Raw genomic sequence first — 26,584 nt, forward strand, 5'->3', positions numbered from 1 at the left:
TCGAGTAGGCTGCTCTCTTCTCTCCCTCTTGGTAGCCTGCTCTTCCTCTCCCTTCTTGGTAGCTCTCGCTCTCTCCCTCTTGGTCCTGGTCTCTTTCCCTCTGGTGCCTGCTTCTCTCTCCCCTCTGGTAGGCTGCTCTCTCTCTCTCCTCTGGTAGCCTGTCTCCTCTCTCCTCTTGGTAGCCTGTCTTCTCTTCTTCCCCTCTGTAGCCTGCTCTTCTCCCCTGGTGTCTTCCCCTCTGGTAGCCTGCTCTCTCTCTCCCTCTGGTAGTGCTCTCTCTCTCCTCTGGTAGCCTGTCTCTCTTCCCCTCTGGTAGCCTGCTCTCTCTCTTCCCTCTGGTAGCCTGCTCTCTCTCTCCCTCTGGTAGCTCTGCTTCTCTCCTCTGGTAGCCGCTCTCTCTCCTCCCCTTGGTAGCCTGCTCTCCCTCTCCCCTCTTGGTAGCCTGCTCTCCTCTCCCCTCTGGTAGCCTGCTCTCCTCTCCTTGGTAGCCTGCTCTCTCTTCCTCTTACTGCTCTCTCTCCCTCTGGTAGCTGCTCTCCCTCTCCCTCTGGTAGTCTGCTCTCTCTCTCTTCCTCTGGTAGCCTGCTCTCTCTCTTCCTCTCTGTAGCCTGCTCTCTCTCTCCCCTCTGGTAGCCTGCTCTCTCTCTTCCCTCTGGTAGTCTTGCTTCTTCCCTCTCCCTCTGGTCAGTCTGCTCTCTCTCTCCCCCTCTGGTAGCCTGCTCTCTCTCTCCCCTCTGGTAGCCTGCTCTCTCTCTCCCCTCTGGTAGCCTGCTCTCCCTCTCCCCTCTGGTAGTCTGCTCTCCTTCTCCCCTCTGGTAGTCTGCTCTCCTTCTCCCCTTTGGTAGCCTGCTCTCTTTCTCACAACCAGATTAGCTCTAGTTGATGCTTTATAAGCCTGCGGGTAAACCTCAATACTGGGGCTCCACTTCCAAATGCCTGGGCTGACCTGGGCTGACCTGGGCTGGGCTGACCTGGGCTGGGCTGACCTGGGCTGGGCTGACCTGGGCTTGGCTGGGCTGACCTGGGCTGACCTGGGCTGACCTGGGCTGGGCTGACCTGGGCTGACCTGGGCTGGGCATGTTGGAATCACTGGAGGAGCATTGTTCACCATGGTCTCCTCAGTCAACTCTGTCTGTAGTTATGTAGTCTAGGTAAGAGGGGCTACTGTAGTGTATTCTAGCCTAGTTGGCAGATCTAGTTTGTGCCTTAGACAGGTCCTCTGAGTGACATTGACATATGTATGACATGACAGCTAGAAAGTTGTATCAAGTGAAAATAATAATATATATATAATATACAGTATATACAGTGCATTCGGAAAGTATTCAGACCCCTTGACTTTTTTCACATTTTGTTACGTTATAGTCTTATTCTAAAATTGATTCAATWGTTTTTTTCCCTCATCAATCTTAACACAATACCCCATAATGACAAAGTAAAAACAGTTTTGTTTTATTAAACATGACATTCAGACCCTTTACTCAGTACTTTGTTGAAGCACCTTTGGCAGCAATTACAGCCTCGAGTCTTCTTGGGTATGACGCTACAAGCTTGGCACACCTGTATTTGTGGAGTTTCTCCCATTCTTTCTGCAGATCCTCTRAAYCRCTGTCAGGTTGGATGGGGAGRGTTGCTMCACAGRTATTTTCAGSTCTCACCAGAGATGTTCAAGTCCGGGCTGGGCCACTCAAGGACATTCAGAAACTTGTCCCGAAGCTACTCCTGCATTGTCTTGGCTGTGTGCTTAGGGTCGTTGTCCGTTGGAAGGTGAACCTTCACACCAGTCTGAGGGTCCTGAGCGCACTGGAGAAGGTTTTCATCAAGGATCGCTCTGTACTTTGCTTCGTTCATCTTTCCCTTGAGCCCGACTAGTCTCCCAGTCCCTGCCCATGAAAAACATTCCCACATTATTGCTGCTGTCACCACCATGCTTCACCTTGGGGATGGTGCCAGGTTTCCTCCAGACATGACGCTTGGCATTCTGGCCAAAGAGTTTAATCTTGGTTTCATCAGACCAGAGAATCTTGTTTCTCATGATCTGAGAGTCTTTAGGTGCCTTTTGGCAAACTCCAAGCAGGCTGTCATGTGCCTTTTACTGAGGAGTGGCTTCCGTCTGGCCATTCTACCATAAAGGCCTGATTGGTGGAGTGCTGCAGAGGTGGTTGTCCTTCTGGAAGATTCTCCCACCTCCACAGAGGAACTCTGGAGCCATGTACTGTCAACTGTGGGACCTTCTATAGACAGATGTGTGCCTTTCCAAATCATGTCCAATCAATTGAATTTATCACAGGTGGACTTGAATCAAGTAGTAGAAACATCTCAAGGATGATCAATAGAAACAGGATGCACCTGAGCTCAATTTTGAGTCTGATAGCAAAGTGTCTGAATACTTATGTAAATAAGGTATTTTCGTTTTTTATTTTTAATACATTAGCAAARATTTCTAAAAACCAGTTTTTGCTTTGTCATTATGGGGTATTGTGTGTAGATTGATGAGGAAACATTTATTAAACCCATTTTAGAACAAAGCTGTAATGTAACAAAATGTGGAAAAAAGTCAAGGGGTCTGAATACTTTCCGAATGCACTGTAATATAATAATATATGCCAATAATGCTAATGCCAATACTATAAGGATAAAGCACAGATCTGGCAACCTGGCTATAATTCCACACTGGTTTTCAGTGTGGAATACACATCTACCTTTCTCTTCCTATAGTTCTCCCATGATTATAATGACATCCTCGAGTAAGAACGCAAAGTGTCTGACGTGTTTGAATCAAAAGGCTCATCAATTAATACAGTTCTATGTGCCTTTTTTACAGATCCTCTCCAGTAGTTTGACTGCACTTATAATTGTTTCAGATGTAATGACAGGGATTGATATTTCTCAGGTTACATGGTGTCTGTTTTATCTGGTGTCGCTGTGAATGGTACCATTTCTGAAAAAAGTGGTAACACGATGAACAATATACAGGCAGCATTACACCAGGGCTTCATCCCAAATGACACCCTATTCCCTATATAATTCATTACTTTTGAGCAGGGCCCATATGGCTCTGATCATAGTAGTGCACTATATAGGGAATAGGGTGCCATTTGGGACAAAGCTCATATCCCTTTAAATATTATGGCTGAACTAAGGAGCTGATATCCTTAGCTGCTGTTAAAACATCATCCATATGACATACACTGACTGTGCAAAACATTAAGTACACCTGTTCTTTCCATGACAAAATCAAATCAAATCAAATTGTGTTTGTCACATATGCCGAATACAACAGGTGTAGACCTTAGAGTGAAATGCTTACTTACAAGCCCTTAACCAACGATGCAGTTTTAAGAAAAATATGTGTTAAGTAAAAATAGATAAAAGTAACATAATTGAAGAGCAGCAGTAAAATAACAATAGCGAGGCTATATACAGGGGTACCGGTACAGAGTTAATGTTAGTCGAGGTAATTGAGGTAATATGTACACTACCGTTCAAAAGTTTGGAGTCACTTAGAAATGTCCTTGTTTTTGAAAGAAAAGCAKATTTTTGGTCCATTAAAATAACATAAAATTGATCAGAAATACAGTGTAGATATTGTTAATGTTGTAAACGACTATTGTAGCTGGAAACGGCAGATTTCTTATGGAATATCTACATAGGCGTACAGAGACCCATTATCAGCAACCATCACTCCTGTGTTCCAATGGCACATTGTGTTAGCTAATCCAAGTTTGTCATTTTAAAAGGCTAATTGATCATTAGAAAATCCTTTTGCAATTATGTTAGCACAGCTGAAAATTGTTGTGCTGATTAGAGCAGCAATAAAACTGACCTTCTTTAGACTAGTTGAGTATCAGGAGCGTCAGCATTTGTGTGTTCGATTACAGGCTCAAAATGGCCAAAAACAAATAACTTTCTTCTGAAACTCGTCAGTCTATTCTTGTTCTGAGAAATTAAGGCTATTCCATGCGAGAAATTGCCAAGAAACTGAAGATCTCGTACAACGCTGTGTACTACTCCCTTCACAGAACAGCGCAAAATGGCTCTAATCCAGAATAGAAAGAGGAGTGGGAGGCCCCAGTGCACAACTGAGCAAGAGGACAAGTACATTAGAGTGTCTAGTTTAATTAAGCTGCCAGTTGAAGACTTGTGAGGCGTCTGTTTTTGTGTTAGTGTGTTGTGGGACCAAAACTGGACACTAGACATGAACAGAGTCATTGCCAATTATGATAGCTAACTTATAATCGTTTGTGTTATTTTCAATCAGTCAGCATCAAGGTGCATAAGGCAAGGCCAAGGAACACAGTAATCTCAGAGTCTTTAGCCGTGGCTACTTTCGGTCGTTTCGACATAAGGTTAACACTTCCTCAGAACCTGTCTTATCAGGTGATAACAGTGTTTATGCCTCACCTTATTTCTTATCTCAGCTGATTTATGAGGTTATAGAGATTAAATGATACATCCTGTTGTTATAAAACCACTTTGGTATTTATGAAAGTCAGAGTAAAGGATATTACATTGTGTAATACAGTTACAGTTAACTTAATTCATTTATTGCCTTTATTTAACCAGGTAAATCTTTGAGAACACATTGTCTTTTACAATAACAACTTTTAAAAAATGCATTAGGACAACAAACTGTCTGTCTATCTCTCTATCTCTCTATCTATCTATCTATCTATATATCTACATGACATCACCAAAAGTATGTGGCCACCCCTTCAAATTTGTGGATTTGGCAATTTCAGCCCCATCTGTTGCTGACAGGTGTATAAAATTGAGGACACAGATATGCAATCTCCATAGACAAACATTGGCAGTAGAATGGCTTTACTGAAGAGCTCAGTGACTTTCAACATGGCACCGTTATAGGATGCAACCTTTCCAACAAGTCAGTTGGTCAAATTTCTGCCCTGCTAGAGCTGCCCCGGGCAACTGTAAGTGCTGTCATTGTGAAGTGGAAACGTCTAGGAGCAACAATGGCTCAGCCGCAAAGTGGTAGGCCACACAAGCTCACAGAACGGGACTGCCGAGTGGTGAAGCGGGTAGCGCATATAAATTATTTGTCCTCGGTTGCAACACTCACTACCGAGTTTCAAACTGCCTATGGAAGCAACGTCAGCACAAGAACTGTTCGTCAGGAGCATCATGAAAATGGTTTCCATGGCCGAGCAGCCGCACATAAGCCTAAGATCACCATGCGCAATGCCAAGCGTCGGCTGGAGTGGTATAAAGCTCGCCGCCATTGGACTCAGGAGAAGTGGAAATGCGTTCTCTGGAGTGATGAATCACGCTTCACCATCTGGCGACGGACGAATCTGGGTTTGGTATTTATTTTTTATTTTTTTAGGGCCCCGATTAGCTGTTGCGAAAGCAGCAGCTACTCCTCCTGGGGTCCACACAAAACATGAAACATGACATAATACAGAACATTAATAGACAAGCTCAAGGACAGAACAACATGAATTTAAAAAAGGCACACARAGCCTACATATCAACACATACACACAAACTATCTAGGTCAAATTAGGGAGCGGCGTTGTGTGTGCTGTGAGCTATTGCTTTATCTGTTTTTTGAAACCAGGTTTGCTGTTCATCTGAGCAATATGAGATGGAACAGAGTTCCATGCAATAATGGCTCTATATAATACTGTACAATTTCTTTCATTTGTTCTGGGGGCTGTGAAAAGACCCCTTGTGGCATGTCTGGTGGGGTAACTATGTGTGTCAGAGCTGTGTGTAAGTTGACTATGCAAACAATTTGGGATTTTCAACACATTAATGTTTCTTATAAAAATAAGAAATTATACAGTCAGTCTCTCCTCAACTCTTAGCCAAGAGAGACTGGCATGCATAGTATTTATATCAGCCCTCTGATTACAATGAAGAGCATGATGTGTCACTCTGTTCTGGGCCAGCTGCAGCTTAACTAGGTCTTTCTTTGCAGCACTSGACCACACGYCTGGACAATAATCAAYATAAGACAAAACTAGAGCCTGCAGGACTTGCTTTTTAGAGTGTTGTGTCAAAAAGCAGATAATATATTTATTACGGACAGACCGCTCCCCTTTACAACCATTGAATCTATATGTTTAGACCATGACAGTTTACAAACAAGGTAACGCCAAGTAATTTAGTCTCCTCAACTTGTTCAAACAGCCACACCATTCATTACCAGATTCAGCTGAGGTCCCGAACTTAAGGAATGATTTGTACCAAATACAATGCTCTTAGTTTTAAAGATGTTCAGGACCAGTTTATTACTGGCCACCCATTCCAAAACAGACTGCAACTCTTTGTGAAGGGTTTCAGTGACTTCATTAGCTGTGGTTGCTGATGCATATATGGTTGAATCATCAGCATACAAGAGTAGCAGGCCTAGAGAGCTGCCCTGCGGTACACCACATTAGAAAAGCTTCCATTAAAGAAAACCCTCAGAGTTCTATTAGATAGATAGCTCTGAATCCACAATATGGCAGAGGTTAAACACACATACGTTTTCTCAACAGCAGGTTATGGTCAATAATATCAAAAGCTGCACTGAAACCTAACAGTACAGCTCCCACAATCTTCTTATTATCAATTTCTTTCAACCAATCATCAGTCATTTGTGTCAGTGCACTGCATGTTGAGTGCACTACTCTATAACCATGCAGAAAGTCTGTTGTTAATTTGTTCACAGAGAAATATCATTGTATTTGGTCAAACACCATTTTTTCCAACAGTTTGCTCAGAGCTGGCAGCAAGCTGATAGGTCTGCTGTTAGAACCAGTCAAGGCCGCTTTACCACTCTTGGGTAGCGGAAAGACTTTGTGTTCCCTCCAGGCCTGAGGACAAAGACTTTCCTCTAGGCTCAGATTAAAAATATGACAGATAGGAGTGGCTATAGAGTCAGCTACCATCCTATGTAGCTTTCCATCTAAGTTGTCAGTGGAAGGAGGTTTGTCGTTGTTGATCGATAAAAATGTTTCCACCTCCCACACTAACTTTACACATTTCAAAATTGCAATGCTTTTCTTTTATTATTAGTTTTTTTATGCACGAGTATGATAGCTCGATGTTAGTTGTTGGCATTTCCTGCCTAAGTTTACCCACTTTGCCAATTAAGTAATCATWAAAATAATTGTCAACATCAAATTTTGTGATGAATAAGCCATCTGATTCAATGAAAGATGGAGTTGAATTTGTCTTTCTGCCCATAATTTCATTTAAAYTACTCCAAAGCTTTTTTCAATCATTTATATTGTTTCWTCTTGAGTTTAGTCACGRGATTTCTCAATTTGCAGTAAATCAGCCAGTCAGATTTTCAGCCACTCCTTTTCCCCCCATCTCTTTCAATCATACAGTTTCAATTCCTCATCAATCCATGGAGCCTTGACAATTAATCCATGGAGCCTTAACAGATTAATAACCTGAACCAGATGACAGGCACTGGTATTTCATTTTTTAAATTTTATTTAACTAGGCAAGTCAGTTAAGAACAAATTCTTATTTACAATGATGGCCTACCCCAGCCAAACCCTAACCCGGACGACGCAGAGCCAATCACGGCCGGTTGTGATACAGCCTGGAATCGAACCAGGGTCTGTAGTGACGCCTCTAGCCCTGAGATGCAGTGCCTTAGACTGCTGCGCAACTCGGGAGCCCAGTTAGAAGCTTCCTCTTGAGGGGACAGCTTGATGAAAACCTGACAATATTCAGGTCCCAAAGAAAGTAGACCTCTCTGTTTACATCACATACACTATCAAGCATTTCACACATATTATTTAGATACTGACTATTAGAGCTATGGTCTATAGCAACACCCCCCCAAAAAAGCTTTAGATGTGCCAAGTGAACCTGCAACCACAACACTTCAATAACACTTGACATAAGATCTTCTCTAAGCATTACAGGGATATGGCTCTGAATATATACAGCAACACCTCCCCCATAAGCATGTCTGTGTCTTCTTTTTTTTTTTTTTGCCCTTTTCTCCCCAATTTCGTGGTATCCAATTGTTAGTAATTACTATCTTGTCTCATCGCTACAACTCCCGTACGGGCTCGGGAGAGACGAAGGTCGAAAGCCATGCGTCCTCCGAAACACAACCCAACCAATACAATGCGCATATCCAACCCGGAAGCCAGGCGCACCAATGTGTCGGAGGAAACACCGTGCACCTGGCTCCCTTGATTAGCGCGCACTGCGCCCGGCCCGTCACAGGAGTCGCTGGTGCGCGATGAGACAAGGATATCCCAACCGGCCAAACTCTCCCTAACCCGGACGACGCTAGGCCAATTGTGCGTCGCCCCCCGGACCTCCCGGTCGCGGCCGGCTGCGACAGAGCCTGGGCGCGAACCCAGAGTCTCTGGTATGTCTGTGTCTTCTATAGATGTTATATACTTGAATTGCTACTGGTGTATCATCAAATGAATTATCTAAATGAGCATCAGAAATGGCTAATATATGAATGTTATCTGATGTTAGCAAGTTATTGATTTCATTAACCTTATTTCTAAGGCTACATATATTAATATGTGCTGTTTTCAGCCCTTTCCTGTGTAGTTTATCAGAGATAGACATAATATGGAAAAGAGCAAACAATATTAAAACAAAGATACATTTAGCAGTCCATTAATCAGTTGGTGTGTGTAAGTGTGTGTGTGTGATGCGGTGTTGAAGTTACGAACCCATAGGTTTGGCTCTGTCATCCCTTCCAGGCTTTTGGGAGGGTGGACAATGAGCCTGTCATATTGGATGTAAGCAATGTCCCCATGCACTCTGGCAGCTTTCATGGCTGGGATCAGTTCTTTCCTTTTCTGGTGCACAGCTTCAGGATAGACCTTGTTGAGGAAGATATACGTTCCTCTCAAGTTCTTGGCTCTTTCCAGAACAGCTACCTTGTCCTTGAACCTCAGGAACTTGACCACTATCAGCCTGCGCATGCATAGTGACAACTGTAATGTTTGGTGGAGGAGAAATAATGTMCTGGTGTTGTTTTTCATTGTTCAGGTTAGGCCCCTTAGTTCAAGTGAAGGGAAATCTTAACGCTACAACATACAATGACATTCTAGACGATTCTGTGCTTCCAACTTTGTGGCAACAGTTTGGGGGAGGCTCTTTTCTGTTTCAGCATGACAGTGCCCCCGTGCAGAAGGCGAGATCTATACAGAACCCCATCGAACACCTTTGTGATGAATTGGAACGCAAGCCAGGCCTAATTGCCCATCATCAATACCTGACCTCAGTAATGCTCTTGTGGCTGAATGGAAGCTACAAGAGTAGGTGTCCACATACTTTTGGTCATGTAATGTAGATAGATAGAGACAGTATCTATACAACCAACCCACTCTAATGAGTGTGTCTCGTATACATTTGGCATCTTTTCTAGATGTGACATTTTCTACTGCGTTATGCATGGCAGTGACTGTATATTTAAAATGTTCTATTTGTAGATCCTCTCTAATAGCCTGCTGCTATCATCTTCTCTATGAAGATATCTAATCATATAGAAAACAAACTACATCAGAGAATACCTGTCTTTCTGTCTTTCTAAAACATCAACTCAAAAGATAATCAAAGTTTATTGGTCTCGTGCACACGGTACAGTGCTTGCTTGCTAACTCTCCTCTACAATGCAGTACAATAACAATATCAATCAAGAATCCAATGCCAAATACAGTCCAAAAATAACAACACAAAATGTAAGAAGAAGAAAAATGTCAGAAAACATATCTCAACCATTGAAGGTGTAGGGTAATGCTGTCACACCCAGAGGTCAGCTGTTTATTTAGTGATTTCTCTCTTTGAATGTTCAATTTGTTTTAAGTTGAGGGAACTTTGACTTGCAAATAATTAAGCTGAGCTTCAAATAGAAACAACAACACACCACAAAGTGAAGTGAATGATTTGAATGTATCTCATTAGCATGCGTAACCATTTGCAAAACACGCTCCTACTTTCAACACTAATAATGTATGTAGGAATCAAAGCCTGTGTATTTTACGAGAGAGAGAGAGAGCGAGAGAGCGAGAGCGAGAGAGAGAAATTCTGAGGATTGCTCTCGTTTCTAATATCATTACTACCATTTCAACATCATTGGCCTAATTGTTGTTGTTAGTAGTACTGATAAATGCTTCCCTGGGATAAGGAGTGTGCGTGTGTGCGTCCTTAGGGGCTGTGTGGTTATCAGTGCAGGGCAGACACTGTTTTTTAATGACCCTGGCAGGTGAGCGGGGCAGAGTTGGGAGGGGCAGAGAGGTTGCTGGGGGTTGGGGGTAGGGTGGGAGGTGTTCGGGGAGAGCTTAAGGCCCCTGGGAGAGGTCATGAGGGATGAGTCCATGTTCAGGTGTGCCTCCCCTCCCTCTGGGCTCTCTCCTCTCTTAGCTCCCCTCTCTCCCCCAGGAGACATATGGTGAGAGTGATTGGAGAGCGCTGCAGGGATGAGATGAGGGGGCCAAGGGGAGCCCAGCTCCACTCTACCCTGTTCATCTGTTACAGACAGGGCCAGTGGGACTCCGATCTCTCCTGAGGGGGAACGCTGAATTAGGGCAATGGGCGTTTGTGGTTTTTAAGGTTGACTTGTTTGTTACTGTGTGGTGGAGGAGGGGGAGGTGGGAGGAGGAGGAGGGAGGAGGCCTCCTACTTAGCTATCTGTGTGTGGTATATAATCCTCACACTAACACATACTGGCTGGTGGGTTGTTCTTGTTCATTTGTTTATGTGCTACAGCTCATTTGTGTATTCTGTCAGTGTTATTTTAATCTGGCGAGTGACTGTCTTCTCTTATCCCGGTGTCACTGTCAAGAATAGAATCTTGTTGCAATTTCACAAGCTCATATTTGTTATACTCGCAAATATGATGTAGTCCTTCCTGACTGACTGCACTGTATCCAGAGAGAGTTATGGGAGCTTATGTGTACCCTTTTTATGTGGTCATTTATTACGAGGTGGATGAATAATACATGATTAAGACACGTAATGGATACGCTGGGACCTGTAGTAAGTCCACTACTTTGTCCTTGGGCAAATTTTTGGCCTGGGACTTTGAGTGTTGTGGCTGTTACCATTGCAGTAGGAGGGAGGGAGGTGGATGTAATGTTGAAGGAGGAGGGGTGGGGGGGTGTGAGAGGAGGAGGAGGCAGAAGCGACGTGTCGGGGGCTGCTCAGCTGAGGAGGAACAAAGCCAGGAACTCCAGTACCACTCGCTCTCCTTCCTTCCCCTGCCTCCGAGCAGCTGCCACTTCTGAGCCTGAAGAAAATGAAGGCAGATGAATCAATTTGGCCTGTGGCCCTAAAGTGCACTTGTCTGTGCCCCAGCCTGGCAGGGGATAATGAACAGATAGATTGAGCCGGTGCTCTGCGGCACTGAGGTGCCTCTCTGCTGCTGCCTGCCTGATGCACAGCATTGTTGGGCTGGGCCACGCCACCCCCCCCCCCTCCTCTCCTCCCCGTCCCCCAGCAGCAGAGTCTTTCTCCCTCACTGCGTCTCGCTGGGTTAATGAGGGTGAGGGTCCTTTGCGCAGGACACTTTTCAGAACAAATTAGAGGAAGGATCTGTATCCTGGCAAATGCCCTATTCCTCCCCTGCATCTCCTTTTGCCCACCCTGCCGACCGTAGCATGGCCAGCAGAGAGGAGCTGTGAAGAGAGGAGCTGAAGGTAGAGAAACAGCCAGGATGATGTCCAGGTCTGGAGGGTAATAAGGACTGACACTGGGATGAGGCTGAAGCACAACCTCCCAGACTACAGCTGACAGGTGAAGAAAGGCCGGGGAGAGGAGAATGAGGAGAGAGAGGGAGAGGTGCTGAGGGGCTGAAAGCTTTCTAATTGGAGCAGGACGGTGGAGACCCTTCTGACGCGGATGCCCTGAAATGGCTGCCCTGCAAGGTGAGAAGAAAGAGCATGACAACAAAGCATCCCCAGCAGCCACCAGCTCCCTGCCTGCCTCCCTGCCGGCGGGTGGCCGGGTGGCTGACTGCAGATTGATCGACATGGGGGAGAGGCGGATTAACCTAGCCTACAGTAGCTTAGCCTAGCGTGAATGGACTATGTCAGACTCACTGAAACACTGCTGTTTTTATTAATGTCACAACAAGCGTGGTTTGTTCTTAGTTTTTTTCCCTTTCTTTTATAAACCCCTGCAGTTCAGTTCAGTGTAAATGAGCAGGCTCAAATCGGCAGTCAGCAGCTACTCAACTTGGGAAAAATTAAGATGCTAGAGGGCCCTTTGAAGCTAATTAAAGAGCACAGAGCAGAGCCTCCAGAGAGAGTCTCTCCGCACAACAGACATGTTCAATACCCAGACTAATGGGCCTAATTTCCAGTGCATTATTCATGTACAACACACACGTTACTTGTGTAGTTTTTTTATTTCTGTGGAGCGCCTTCAATGGGGAGCAGAGAACCACTCGCTGCCGCTTGAACTCAACCTGTTTAACCTTGCCCGTGCTGCGCCTGGCAATTCTCCACGTTGTCTAAAACATGGCCCTTTAGAGAGCTATTCCCCCTAGCGTTACCCAGAGTGCGTTTCAAAGACTTCCCATGATCCTTCAGTGCTTCAGGGAGCCATGTTGACCTTGATCTTTGTCACAGGATTGGCCAATCAGATCTCAGATGAGACCTTTAGCTCCGCCCACAAGTCCTCTGTAATGTAGCCTTGCCCTTCAGTGCTAGTGAGAGAACAATTAGTGTCCCAAATGCCACCCTATTCTCTATGTAGTCTTCCACTAAATTATTCTCTATGTAGTGGTACACTACATAGGGAATAGGCTGCCACTTCAGACATGCCCTTAGTAAAAAAAACAAATGAAAGCGATACTGATAGATCTCAACCATTTAAAGCCTCTACTTGGACCTGAACTAAACACACCCTTAATCACAGTCTGACATGGCCAACAGGGCCGGCAGTCTCTATCACAGGCGGTYAATGTAATCCTGAATCAATTCCTCCCGTCCTGCTGAACAATAGGTTAGAGAGCCTCCTAACAGGCAGGCAGCATCGTTAAGCTTGATACCTTATTAGCCCCTCTACTCTGATCAATAATCAATGTGATTGCTGACTGAGGATCCACCACTACAGGACCTGCTGGAGTGGGTGTTAACACTTTGGCTGGGAGATTTGTCAGCGCTGATGCTTGGTAAACAAAGTAATCAGAGGGCCTGACTGTCTCCCTGGCTCTCAGTGAAGTGCACTTGACTTGACAAGATGACGTGAACCTAACTCCTCTCTCTCTCTCTCCCCCTCCCTCCCTCCCTCCCACCCGTTGTCTGGAAGTGGGCTGGGTTCTTTGTGCTGCTCTCCCTAACAAAAGTAATAATCATAAAGCCTGCCATCCATTTTGAGATTCAAGGAATGGTTAGCTTGACAGCCAGTGAGAGAGATGCAGAGAGAGAGAGATAGAGACAGAAAGAGGTAGAGAAAGAGTGAGAGTTGTATGATGGCAGACACCTGATTACGACCACCTACAGGGTCTCACTCTCCTTCCTTCGTTCCTTCCTGTCTGTCTGTCTGCACCCTGATTGCAGTATGTTGTCGTAGCATTCTGCCATTCAAATCAAATCAAAGTGTATTTGTCACGTGCGCCGAATACAACAATACCTTACAGTGACATGCTTACTTACAGGCTCTAACCAATAGTGTGAAAAAAAGGTATGTGTGTGTGTAGGTAAGTAAAGAAATAAAACAACAGTAAAAATACATTTGAAAATAAMAGTAGCAAGGCTATATACAGACACCGTTTAGTCAGGCTTATTGAGGTAGTATGTACATGTAGGTATGGTTAAAGTGACTATGCATATATGATGACAGAGGATAAGCAGTAGCGTAAAAGGAGGGGTTGGCGGGAGGTGGGACACAATGCAGATAGCCCAGTTAGCCAATGTGCGGGAGCACTGGTTGGTCGGGCCAATTGAGGTAGTATGTACATGGATGTATAGTTAAAGGGACTATGCATATAAGATAAACAGAGAGTAGCAGTAGCTTAAAAAGAGGGGTTGGCGGGTGGGACACAATGCAGATAGCCCAGTTAGCCAATGTGCGGAGCACTGGTTGGTCGGGCCAATTGAGGTAGTATGTACATGGATGTATAGTTAAAGGGACTATGCATATAAGATAAACAGAGAATAGCAGCAGCGTAAAAGAGGGGTTGGGGGGGGGGCACACAATGTAAATAGTCTAGGTAACCATTGGTTACCTGTTCAGAAGTCTTATGGCTTGGGGGTAAAAACTGTTGAGAAGCCTTTTTGTCCTAGACTTGGCACTCCGGTACTGCTTGCCATGCGGTAGTAGAGAGAACAGTCTATGACTGGGGTGGCTGGGGTCTTTGACAATTTTAGGGCAATTTCCTCTGACACTGCCTGGTGTAGAGGTCCTGGATGGCAGGCAGCTTTGCCCCAGTGATGTATTGGGCCGTACGCACTACCCTCTGAAGTGCCTTGCGGTCAGAGGCCGAGCAATTGTCGTACCAGGCAGTGATGCAACCGGTCAGGATGCTCTTGATGTTGCAGCTGTAGAACCTTTTGAGGATCTCAGCACCCATGCCAAATCTTTTTAGTTTCCTGAGGGGGAATAGGCTCTGCCGGGCTGTCACTGCTGACCTCAACACCATGCTAGCACCTTTCATCCAATCAGCAGGCCTCATCTGGCCTGACCGGGGCCTCACCAGGCAGGGTAATTAGAGAGGAATTGTGTCTATTTGGCTTGTTGCTTCTAGTCACTGGTCGCTGGGCAGACATACAGAAGGGCAGACAAACAGCCAGGCCAGCCTCCTGCCTCTCTTTCTCTCTCTCAGCCAGGTGGCAATGCCTCCGCCACGCCGCCTCAGTACAGGACCTGTCAGATTAGCTGATGACCCTTTTAATTCTACCCTGCCGGGGGCCATAATTGATATTTACAGGGAAAGGTTAATTGTAGCAGTGATGTGTTTAAATGACAGTGGAGATCTGGAGACCAAGGCTAGCCACCGCATGCTACGCCTCCAGGGACCAGAGCAGGCTGCTAGTCAAATGGATTACACCCCACAGGCAGCCATCAGCCGTCCCCATTGTCCTCAGAGAGGGGCTTGTAGAGGGCTGATAGGATGAAGTGCTCCTGCGGTGGGGTGGGCTACCTCCTATCTCCTATCTCCTACCTCCTCCTCGACTGACTGTGGCAGTGTGGCTGCCTCCCATCTGTCCTAGGAATATGGGTCGCTGCCAAGCCAACGCTCCTCTCATGGCTTGTCTGTCTAGCCCCTACCAAACAACACATGCTCTCAAGTTGGCAGACCCAAAGAAGCAACTTCATCATTCAGTGGTGTACCACTGGGCATATTCGCTATGTGCAGATTGTAAACAATAAACTGCAGATTGTTCTTGGATACAGGTGTTGCATCAATGTGAAAGTCATTACTTTCAGGCAAACATTTTGGCTACTGGCAGTGCTGCTTTGCATACATTCAAACTATGAACTGATACTGAGACATGGGGCCACCAGTTTGCCTTTGTGTTATGGATGGGTTCCCATAGTGTGAATGGACCACACGATGTCAAATGTGATTACACATGGAGTTTGGGTTGTGTTGTATCTTGGAGTTGTTGTGTAGTTTTATGGGGTATCAAGTTGGTCTTCTTTGACTCGAGTCTTACTAAAGCTATACTTTGTCTCTATTCTATGAAAAATGTTTGGTAACACTTTCTGTGGATACCCTCTTCATAATGCATTATAATACACAACATACTATTTTTCTACTGTATAATAACGAATGCTTCTTCCTCTGTTTCTTTCCTCTAGACCAAGGCCCTGCAGGTGCGCCCGGTGAGGCTGGATGAGGATGAGGCCATGCAGGAGATCAACAGACCCAACAGGAGCACATCTAAAGGGCACCTCAGTGAGGTAAGAGAGACCCGCTAGTCCTAACCCCCAGACCATTAGACCCCCAGATAGGCTTGGGAGGTATACCGTATATATCGTATACCGGGGTATTTGGAAAAAGCCACGGATGGTTTTTCAATACCTTCAATACTGTCAACAGTATTTATTTGAAGTTTTTCAATATACTTTAATATTTGTAGCTACTTTAAGTTAATACCTGCAGTCAACTTGTGCAATATGTTAGGTGATAAAGCAGGTTGTATTCTTCATTTCACCTGTCACATTATTTGACATTATGAAGCTTACTGTAGTTCCTAAGAACAGAGTCATTCAGGTGTTTATTTGTAAACAGCACAACGGGAGACAGCAGGTGCAGGTGAGTCCACAGTGTTCTATATCTATCAGAGTCTATGTTGTGCTGCAGACATGAGGTGAGGAAGTTACACTTGTATGCAATTCATTACTAAATGTTTACCATCATATATCTTATAATGGCTTTCTGACAGAAGTCAAAGAGCTCTAAATGAGTTGTCTGTACAGCTGCCATTTTTTCCATGTGCTTCTTACTAATATATTTATTTTCCTCTGCTCCATGTACACATGCTGCTCTTCCTTCAGAAAAGCCTGCATCACAATTTTGTTCATTTGCACAATTTCTCTCGTTCCCGGTTGCTTGTAGATGTCCACACTCACCGAAAATAAAATTTGGTACCTAATAGCTATACTTGTATAACTTTATGAGCTGGAGTTGCCTGTCTTTGCATATATATATATATTGTTTTAACTCGTTAGCATTTAGCTAACAGCTTCTATGTGATTCCGTTATTAGTTTGTGCTAATTGTGTTAGCATTTTAGTCAAATAAACCCAATGGGCTTTTCTTGCGCTTTCCTTCTGTGCTATGCCGGTAATACTGTAAATCACAGGATAAGAGAAGGACAGTATGACAATATTAAAATCTGGATACCGTCCAAGCCTACCATCAGACCCTGAGACCATCAGACCCTCAGACCATAAGACCCCGAGACCATCAGACCCTGAGACCATCAGACCCTCCTGGCTACATTGTTATGTATCCCGGACAATCCTCCAAATATGCTATGGCCAAAGTAAACTGTTTTGCAATAACCAGAAAAGCAAACCATTAGCTGAATTTATCAATATATGCCACATCATGAGTTAATAAAAAAATACAATATGGCTACCTACCTTGTTACAACGTGGTTAATTAGGGCTGTATCTCCCCCAGACCCTCCAGACCTCCTAACAGGAGACCAGACCAGCAGCAGGCTATCTAGTTACCTAGTCCAGGGCTGTGGGGCCCTGAGGAGGAGAGGGAGAAGCAGCAGTGAGAGGGTAGCTGGTGGAGCAGCTCATACTGGACCAGACTCACACGTCATAAATCCCCATGCAATAGAAAACCGTCCTGATCAACAGCGACAAGCAGAAAACTATTAGCCAAGCCACACAGACACACAGCCATCACACTAGGTTTGCATCCCAAATTACACCATATTCCCTATATAGTGCACTACTTTTGACCAGGGCCTATATGACCCCATAGGGATTTGGGACGCAGCCTAGATGCCCTGCGACATTCAAAGCCTGCTATGGTTATGTAGATGTGACCTACAGCTGTTCCACTAGGTGGTAGCTGACCCTCGCCGACCAGGACAGCAAAGAGTTAAAGGTCTTTCCAATTACTGCCGTGTGTGCGGCCATATGCTAGCACATTTAAAAGACGAGTGGGTGGTATAGAAAACGGAGGCAGCTAGGGTGTCGGTTGGCGCTAGGGATGAGATAATGCAATTTAGATACAGGAAAAGTAATACGAATTTATGCAAAATCCCCAAGCGGGTCATTTTAAATCAATGTASAATATGCTTCCTAACTAATGCCTGTCAACCAGGCCTCCCAAACCTCCTAAATTCAATCAGACAGTTCATTTAGCTGGAGGATGTAAGGGTGGGGGGGTGCAACTTCTACAGTCAAAGAAGTGATCGAGGAAAAATTATGGAGAGAAAAGATTTGAATGAACTAAATGCGTTGTTCAAGCTATTCAGAATTCCTAAAGAAAATCTAGAGATGTGGAGAGAGAGAAAAAAACACTCCCCCACCCCATTCACATGATATTTTCCCTTTTCCCTCCTTTTCTAAGCCTCGCTCTCTATTTTTCTCTCTTTCTCTCTCTTTCTCTCTCTCTCTCTCTCTCTCTCTCTCTCTCTCTCTCTCTCCCTCCCCTGCCATTCCTCATGAATTTGGGCTGTTTTTTAATGAAAAAGTCAGGAGAAAGTGCCTGGTTTGGCAGATAAAAGGGTGCTGGCGGATGACAGTTCTGACAGGCAAATGCGACAGTGAAGGGTGATGGGGGTACGGGGAGGAGGAGCGGGGGAACTGTTCAAATTGCATGCTGTAATCGTCGACGGTGTTAGATATGGCATGTCTCTCTAATCTCCTGCCAAAGAGATAGTGCAAAGACCCTGATCGCTGTAGCAATGCCATCCATCCCTAGCTATCCATCTCTTTAAACCACAGATAGGGTCTCTGAGCAGAGCTGGGCCCACTCAGGGCGAGACCTGTCTGGCCACTGCTGGAGAGGAAGGATTTCCTATCACTGTTTTCTTTTTTCAACTACTGCCTCTGCACTGTGAGAGAACAAACAGTCATTTTCATTAAATGCATAACTCATATTTGATTCCTACACCAAAGTGGTCCCAGGCTATAAGAGTTCTTAACTAATTATGTACTGTGCTGTAGCCGTGATTCATTAGCCAAATGGATTTTGTGTTGTTGGACCAGCCCCTGGTTCAGCTGGTCTACGGCAGAAAGCTGTCGCACAGGCAGGGATTAGGGAAATGTGGAGGGAGATTTTCTGTGCTTCTGTGTTAGTGTGCAAGAGGGGGGTTGTTTGGGAGAGAGACTGTAGCAGGGGGAGAGAGGGTGGCAGTACTGCTGGGGTCTCACCCGCCCAGCCACCCACTCCTGCTGGAGAGCTCGGAGGCCTGCTGCTGGCTGCATGCTGGAAGCTGTCCCCGTTTTCACACACACACACACACACACACACACACACACACACACACACACACACACACACTCTGCCGAGCCCCGATTGGCCCATTTCAGTTTCCGCACCCCAAAAACCAATAGTCTGGCCCGTAGGAAAACCAACTGCCAGGCCCCGCCCTGCTTGTCGCCGTGGCTTTGAGGGTCCGGGGGAGGGGGCGTGGAAATGGGGAGAGGATTAAGGGGCGAATTTAGCAACATTTCTGTTCTCCGGGGCTGTTTAGTTAACCCTAAAACACCGCCAGTGTCCTCCACACCCCCACACCCCTATGCCTCTCCCCTATCCTCCCCTTCCTCGCTGCTGCGTCTCTYGGGCAGGTTCTTAAATCCTTTTGAAGTCCTAAGCGCTTCAGAAATCCATTGAGAGCCATGTATAATGGCTTTTAAGAGAGAGTGTTTAGCTATATCCCGACCCCATGGCTTATGAACCGCTGCCTGCTTTAATGGATTCTTCCCCTCTTCTCTTCACCAAGACTAAATCCAATGGATTGTCCCTCATTATCATTTAAATAAGCCTCTCTTTCTACTCCAAACGCTCCAGCTTGAATGAACCCTGCATAGTAAGGCTAATTCCAAATGGCCTTGGCCTCCTGTTTCTGAGTCACACACACATGCACACACACATTATGCACGCATGCACATTCACTCACACACACACTACACATACGTTGTTCGCTTTTGCCCCTTTGTGTCCACATATATGGCTGGCCCTGCCCCTCTGCCCTCCACCTCTACCCCTCATTCTCCCTCCCTCTATCTCAGGCGGTGGGGACAGGAGGGGTGAATGGAGAGGGAATAGTCTTTTGATTCCCGCAGAGCTGACTTTCCGGTTCACAGTAGGACACCTCCCTAATTGTCACAGTGGGGTTGAGACTGTGATTCAGAAGGCACAGAGGCACTGATGAGGGCTAAAGCGCAGAGGAAGGTGTGGGAGGGAGGGATGGAGAGATGGAGGGATTGGAGGTACTATGGACAAAATTGGTCTAGCAGGAAAGTCCCCTCCTGAGACTGCAAATTGCCAATCGAAATGGAGGAATAAAGGGGGGAAAGTGGAAGGAGAGGAAGGAGAGGGAYATTTGGAGATTGGTATTCTGACTGTGACCTGAGTGAGTGACGGAGAGAGAGATAAAAAGAGAGCGAGATGGACTCTCCCTGTCAGAGGCCTCGTCTATCAACAGAAGCGAGCACACTATGTCAGCATACACATGACAGGGTTATTATATAGTATCAGTGTATTTGACATTATATATAAGTGAATGAGACAACCAATGACAACCATTATTGGGTTTGTCCAATGGAGCGATTTCAGTACCAACAGAAATTGTATTTGAATTCCATAATTTTGAATTTATATTAGGATATTGAATTTGAATTCAATATTTTTTATTTTATAATGCACAAATTGAATCATTGAATTCATAAATTGAAATTGTATTTCATGATTTGAAACTGAATTGAATGAATATTAAATTCAGTTTAAAAATGTAATTTAATGGAATATTCATATTCAATATTTATATATTCAGTTTCAATGTGGTAGATACTGCATTAATTTACTGTGTATCAAGTTTCCAAACTATCATTTCACGTTTATCAAAGTTTCATATATTAAACTTCTTAGATGCATTCAGATCGAGTTTTCAAATTCAGTTCTTTAAATTCAGATTCAAAACCAGAGACAACATTGTGGAAGGTAGAGGAGCACGGCTCTCTGTGGTAAACCGACGCTTCGGGCCTTTTCTGAAGCCAATGTGGCATGTTTCACTTCATTTAAACTATTTTGACCCCAATCCTGAAAGATTAGACTCTGGGTATCTTGTCTGAGACCTGAAACGTTGCCTTGTCTGGCGTACAGGAGACCTGGGTTAGAACCCCGTCAGTCAAACTAACACGTCTTCAGGTCTCAGGCAAGGTTGCTCCTCACATGCATGGATCACCAAACTACCTCTGTTGCACTCTCATTAAATGGGATGCACAGATCCTGCTGCTTCTGTTTGCCACAGAAAGTGTTGTTGTGCAGTAGGCCTGATTTGAACCCAGTCAGTTATATTGGTGCCGTGATCTCTGGGTATGCGGTCAAAGGGGGTTGAAATGTAACTGAGAAGGTTCGATGAACCACGCTCTTTTGATGAGTAACTTTACTGGAGACTTGAAGACTTGTTTGCTTCCTGAACTCATCCCTATGGGCTTTAGCTGCGGGCTAACACAGTCCTGCGAACCCAGTCAGTCACAAGAGCACGATTAAATTGGGAGTGGAAAGGCTATCCTTAGAAGGGCTTTGACGGGACTATTAAACTATATTCTTATTGGGGCAAATTGCGTTTTTTGTGACACTACGTTCTAACATGTCCTGCGCGCCCTGTGAGGGGAACAGAAGGCACGTCCATGTTCCAGAGAGTCTAGGCTTTCAGAAATGGGGTCATAATAGTGTATAGCCAAAAAACAGTTAAAATGCTAGAGACAAATTCATAGGAAGACAATACATTAAACCATTCACATTGGCTTCAGAAACTGCAAGAAGCTTCTTTTTACCACAGAGAGTGTTTCATTCTATCTGTTCTTCTCTACATTTCCTGGCTGGATAAAGTACCAGGATGTTGTCTCTGGTTTAGAATCTACATTTAGATATCTGAATTTTTATGCATCTGAGAAGTTGAATATATGAAACTTTGATAAACTTTKAATTATAGTTGGTAAACTTGATACACAGAAAATGTATGCAATATCTACTATTTTGAAACTGAATATATATTGAATTTGAATATTCAATTAAATTGATATTGAATTTGAAAACTGAATGCAATATTCATTCAATTCTGTTTCAAATCATGAAATACAAGTTACATTTTTGAATTCAATGATTTAAAAAAGTGCAGAAATTAAATAATATTAAATTCAAATTCAATATCCTAATACAAATTCAATATAATGTAATACAAATACAATTTRTGTTGTCACTGAAATCGCTCAATATTGTCCATACATGCATACAAAACTCAACTTTGACCCTGAACTACACCCCATTACTTATACTGTAAATGTTATCCCACTTCACTAAATCATTTTTACACAAATCAATGAAAGATGGGTTGTTACGGGTGATGCAATGGAATGGTATATTTATGTAGTGGTATACTGTATTCATGTTTCATCTGAGCTGTTGTTCACTCTGAAAACATGGGAGACAGAAGGTTAACATGAATATTGATATTAAACTATAGCGGCCTCATCATTTCTGTGTCAGCGGCTGGCTCATGGCCCCTAAAGGTCAACCCTGTTCTCCTCTCTCTCTACAGAGCTCCACTCACTCGCTGTCAGGCCGGGGCTACTCGGTAAGTGACATTTTCATGCTTCATGACTTTTACGGCAGAATTACAATCTCCAACGGCCCTCTTTATGGCTCTGCCGCTCYATACTTTTATTATGTTAAATAGAGTAATGGAGAAATCATGAAATTAGGGACATTAATCTTGAATGACTGGTTAAATTGTAGGAAGGAAGGGAAGACACTGAGCCCCAAATGGCACCCTATTCCCTACGTAGTGCATTACTTTTGACCAGGGCTCCATAGAGTGTCTTGCTCTACCTTGGGTAAATGTGCCTGTTTATTGACATCCATCACGTCAGGCCAGGCAGGCAGGCAGCCATTCAGTGGTTTAGCAGTTTAAGTGTTAGAGGAGGTGTCTTCCTCCAACTGCCTGCCATCTAGTCATTTGATTCAGTTGTCAGACATTATGCTTAAAAGCCTTTTTTTTWAAGTGAGTGCCTGCATTGATACACAAAAGTAATTTTCCCACTATACATACAATATAATATACTACCTTATCCTTTTAGAAAACCCATAGCATAGCTGTTATTATGTAAGCCTATCTTATGAATAGGGGAAATATAACTCCTACTTTCGTTACCGTTGAATTGAAAATGTAGAATGTGTTCTTATGCAAAGTGAAAATGTTTATAAAAAAATCTTGTCAGCCCATTCCTTTTATAATGTACACTGGTTCACTTAGTGTCACTAGGAAACTATTTTTCCCATTTAAAAGTATATTTTGCAGACTACACACCAGTATGTGTGTTTTTCAAACCTAATAAACCTTTTCACTTATCATTATTTGCAGAAAGCTGATGAGTATTGCTTTAATGATGAGGCTTGATAGAGGCAGTCGTGTCTTTCTAGTTGTCCATGTGTCCTCTACACTCTACACAAAAAAATGTGCTATCTAGAACCTAAAATGGTTCTTTGGCTGTCCCCATAGGAGAAGTCTTTGAAGAACCATTCTTGGTTCCAGGTAGAACCCTTTTGAGTTCCATGTATAACCCTTTCCACAGAGGGTTGTACATGGAACCCAAAAGAGTTCTACCTGGAACCAAAAGGGCTTCTACGTGGAACCAAAAAGGATTATCCTATGGGGACAGCCAAATAACCCTTTGGGAACCCGGTTTTCTAAGCGTGTACATGAAAGGGCTAATTTATAGAGAGCCTTATCTCCCGTTACAACACTAGACCTGCCTGTGAGTGTCATGGCAATTCTTATTGTAGCTTCAATGTTATCAAACAAATTAACAACATCTATAAATGGTTTGTCACTGCTAATCAGGGGAAGAGTATCTGCTGAGGTAGCGTTTAAAGAGCCAAACAAAGCTTAAGTTAAAAGACATTGATCTGTGTGGGTCCTTATGGTGCTACTGCTGCGTGTAAATGGAACATGTCCCATTCCTATTCCCTCATGGCTGCATACTCTCACAGAGATGAAAACAAACAAGACCTCCCGGAAGCTGCTGAAGCCCTTTCGCTTGAGCTGTCAGTTTGAGTCTGGTGGCGGGAAGGAAGGAAGGAGAAGGCCCCCTGTCTTTATCTGTTCTTCACGGATAGCAAGGCAGGGGGAGGGTGAGAGAAGAGAGAGAGTAAGATCAACAAAGATCGAGAGAGAGGGAAGTAGAAAAGGAGGGAGGGAGGGAAGCAAGAAAAAGCAAGAAAGTGCACAGGGGCAGGAAGTCTCACATTGTCCTATCTGATGGTGCTGCCCTCTGGGCTGCTTGTGGGCAGAATGATTCAGAGGGTCAGCTCTCTCAGAGTGCGCTCAACTCTGGCTTCTGGGGCCGCACAGGGGCCCTTATCAGCAGGTGCTCTGGCCTCTGAAATGGGGCCTCGGAACCCCCAGGGGCCTGTCGGAGAGAGGGAGAAACGAACGCAGCCAACGGGAGGTGTTGTGGCTGGAGGAAGGAGAGGGGTGGCGGGTAGGTGGGGGGTGGTTTTATCTGTCACAAGGCACTAAGAGGTCAAAACCCCAATCTCTCTTGACAGTTTGTTTTCCACTTCTATAGGAGATAACGCCTCCGCTGTTTCCACTGACATATGTCTCTGACGTTGCATGCCTGCCAGGCTGCTTTATCAGAGAGGTTCATTTGAGACGTAAAAGAAGACGTTCAGATGTAGACACATACGGAATTGGAGCTGTAGGAGGACTGAAGCCATAGGTTTAGTTGTAAAAAATGATATATTGTTGGAACATCATATTTATAGGTACATGTTAGCATGTATTAACGTACAATATGGCTAGTTTCCCATTAGCATACATGAGCTGTACACATCCGACTCCTTACACTAATCTGTATTAAACTCGACCGCTGATAACAGGTAATATACAGCACAACCACTGAGCACCACTATCAGTCTGAGGTAAAAGTGGATGTGGAATAGTTTCAAGTCCTGTTTCCCTCTCCTCTCTTCTGTGTTCCTCTGGCTTTATTATAGTGTCACACGTTTGGGAGACAATATCTGGCCCATTTCCTCAGCTGTTCACTACCTGCTTGTTTTTACAGGGGAGAGGAGAAGGAAATGGCCCCTGTCCCTAAGTCTTTCTGGTGATTTATCTTTCTCTCTGGGGCCCTCAATAAAAACCTCCAGTCCTCCTCTGTGCCTCGCTCGGCGAGATAGGCTTTAAGAGACGGAGAGAAATGTAAAAATATCGCGATGTGGCGATCTGCCCCTCCAATATCCTCTGCAGGCTTGAAACAGAACAGAGGAAGACAGTTTACGAAAATAAAAAACAGCTCCTTTTCACCCAGAGGAAGCGATTGAGCTTCCTCCAGCCAAAGCCACTGATCCACTGAAGGCCCAACTCTTGTTTTCCCCCCTTCACAATGCAGTCTTGAAAACCCGACACTTGGCAACACAGTGACTAGGGCAGTGTTTCCCAAACTCGGTGCTCGGGACCCCAAGGGGTGCACGTTTTGGTTTTTGTCCTAGCACTACACAGCTGATTCAAATAATCAACTAATCATCAAGCTTTGATCAGCCCAATGTGTAGTGGTGGGGCAAAAACCAAAACGTGAACCCCTTGGGGTCCCAAGGACCGAGTTTGGGAAACACTGGACTAGGGCCAGACCCTCTCAATGATGGACTCTTTATGTCATTGCCTACGTCGATAAAAAAACAAACATCCAGGGACTGAAATTCCAAAAAATCACGAGGCAGACATGCCAGAACGTCGCGATTCAAAACCAAAGTTTGCATGCAAAACCTTTGTAGTGGTTTTAGTGGGTGGCAGGTAGCCAAGTGGTTAGAGCATTGGGCCGGTAACCGAAAGGTTGCTAGATCGAATTCCCGAGCTGACAAGGTAAAAATCTGTCGTTCTGCCCCTGAACAAGGCAGTTAACCCACTGTTCCTAGGCCGTCATTGTAAATAAGAATTTGTTCTTGGCTAGTTAAATAAAGGTTAAATAAAGAAATGTAGTTGATGCAAACTAGCCACCTGTGAAATGCACTCATTAAAAATGACCTCTGATTTCCATCTTGCTGGTATACCAGTTTGTATTTTATTCAAGTGGATAAATTAATGACGTTGGCGTAGTTCCTCTGTGCCAATAGTGTCACTGTGTTGCCTAGGGTCCGTCTTTTCAGACTATTCACAATGATTGTAGATAGACCTTGCACTGAGATGCAGTTGGAATGCTGATACTGTACGTTTTTGGGAGGGTTTATCAGTATGTTGGCGGTTCCAACCTTAGCTGGGATGTCTAGGTTGAGCTGGAGTGTTTATAGCTCACAGACACACCTGTTGGGTATTACCCTGCTCCGGTTTATTTAATCGTATTTTATGCTAGATGAGTCTACACTCAAACATAACATTCGCAAAGTCATCTGTGCGTTTCTAAAACAACCTCATTTAATTGATTTGGCATTCATGACCTCCGCTTTGTTCSAAATAAATGTCCTTGTCTGACAAGCAAGGTTTAAAGACAAAAGATCTTTATCAAATACATAATAAGCTCTATTAAAAAGCTTCATGGTTTATTTAACTAAACAACATGATTCATCGGATTATATGTTAAATAAACCGATTGTTATAAAAGCCAAAGAAGGAAATTGAGGGGAAATTATACAACATATTTAATGTGATTTTACTATAAAAATGTATATCTTTCTCAGTGAATGTAACGTCACATATTACCCACCAATACACCCTATGAGCTGAGGAAGGCCCTATCTTTTCCCCTACATTAAAACTCTCTCGCTCTCTCTATTGCTCTCTCTCTGTATCTCTCTGTCTTTCACTCTCTCTCTATCTTTGTCCACAGTATATTTGTCTCCCCTGTCTCACCTTGAAACTCCCCCATCCCAGACCCCCTCTGTTCGGCCATAGTTTCCATCGTCTTGCAGGTGTCTAGCTACATACCAGCGGCCCCTGCAC

The 26,584-nt window shown here is 44.4% G+C and overlaps 1 protein-coding gene across 1 annotated transcript in view; it reads left to right on the forward strand.

Annotated features, from left to right (window-relative positions):
* Positions 1–26,584, forward strand: part of fbrsl1 (fibrosin-like 1) — a 531,885-nt gene that overhangs the window by 186,464 nt on the left and 318,837 nt on the right. The window contains 2 exon segments of the mRNA XM_070436990.1: positions 15,748–15,849; positions 22,187–22,222. Coding sequence (XP_070293091.1) covers positions 15,748–15,849; positions 22,187–22,222 — 138 coding nt within the window.

Source organism: Salvelinus sp. IW2-2015, linkage group LG33 (genome assembly GCF_002910315.2).
Source record: "Salvelinus sp. IW2-2015 linkage group LG33, ASM291031v2, whole genome shotgun sequence".
In the NCBI taxonomy this organism is placed as follows: domain Eukaryota; kingdom Metazoa; phylum Chordata; class Actinopteri; order Salmoniformes; family Salmonidae; genus Salvelinus; species Salvelinus sp. IW2-2015.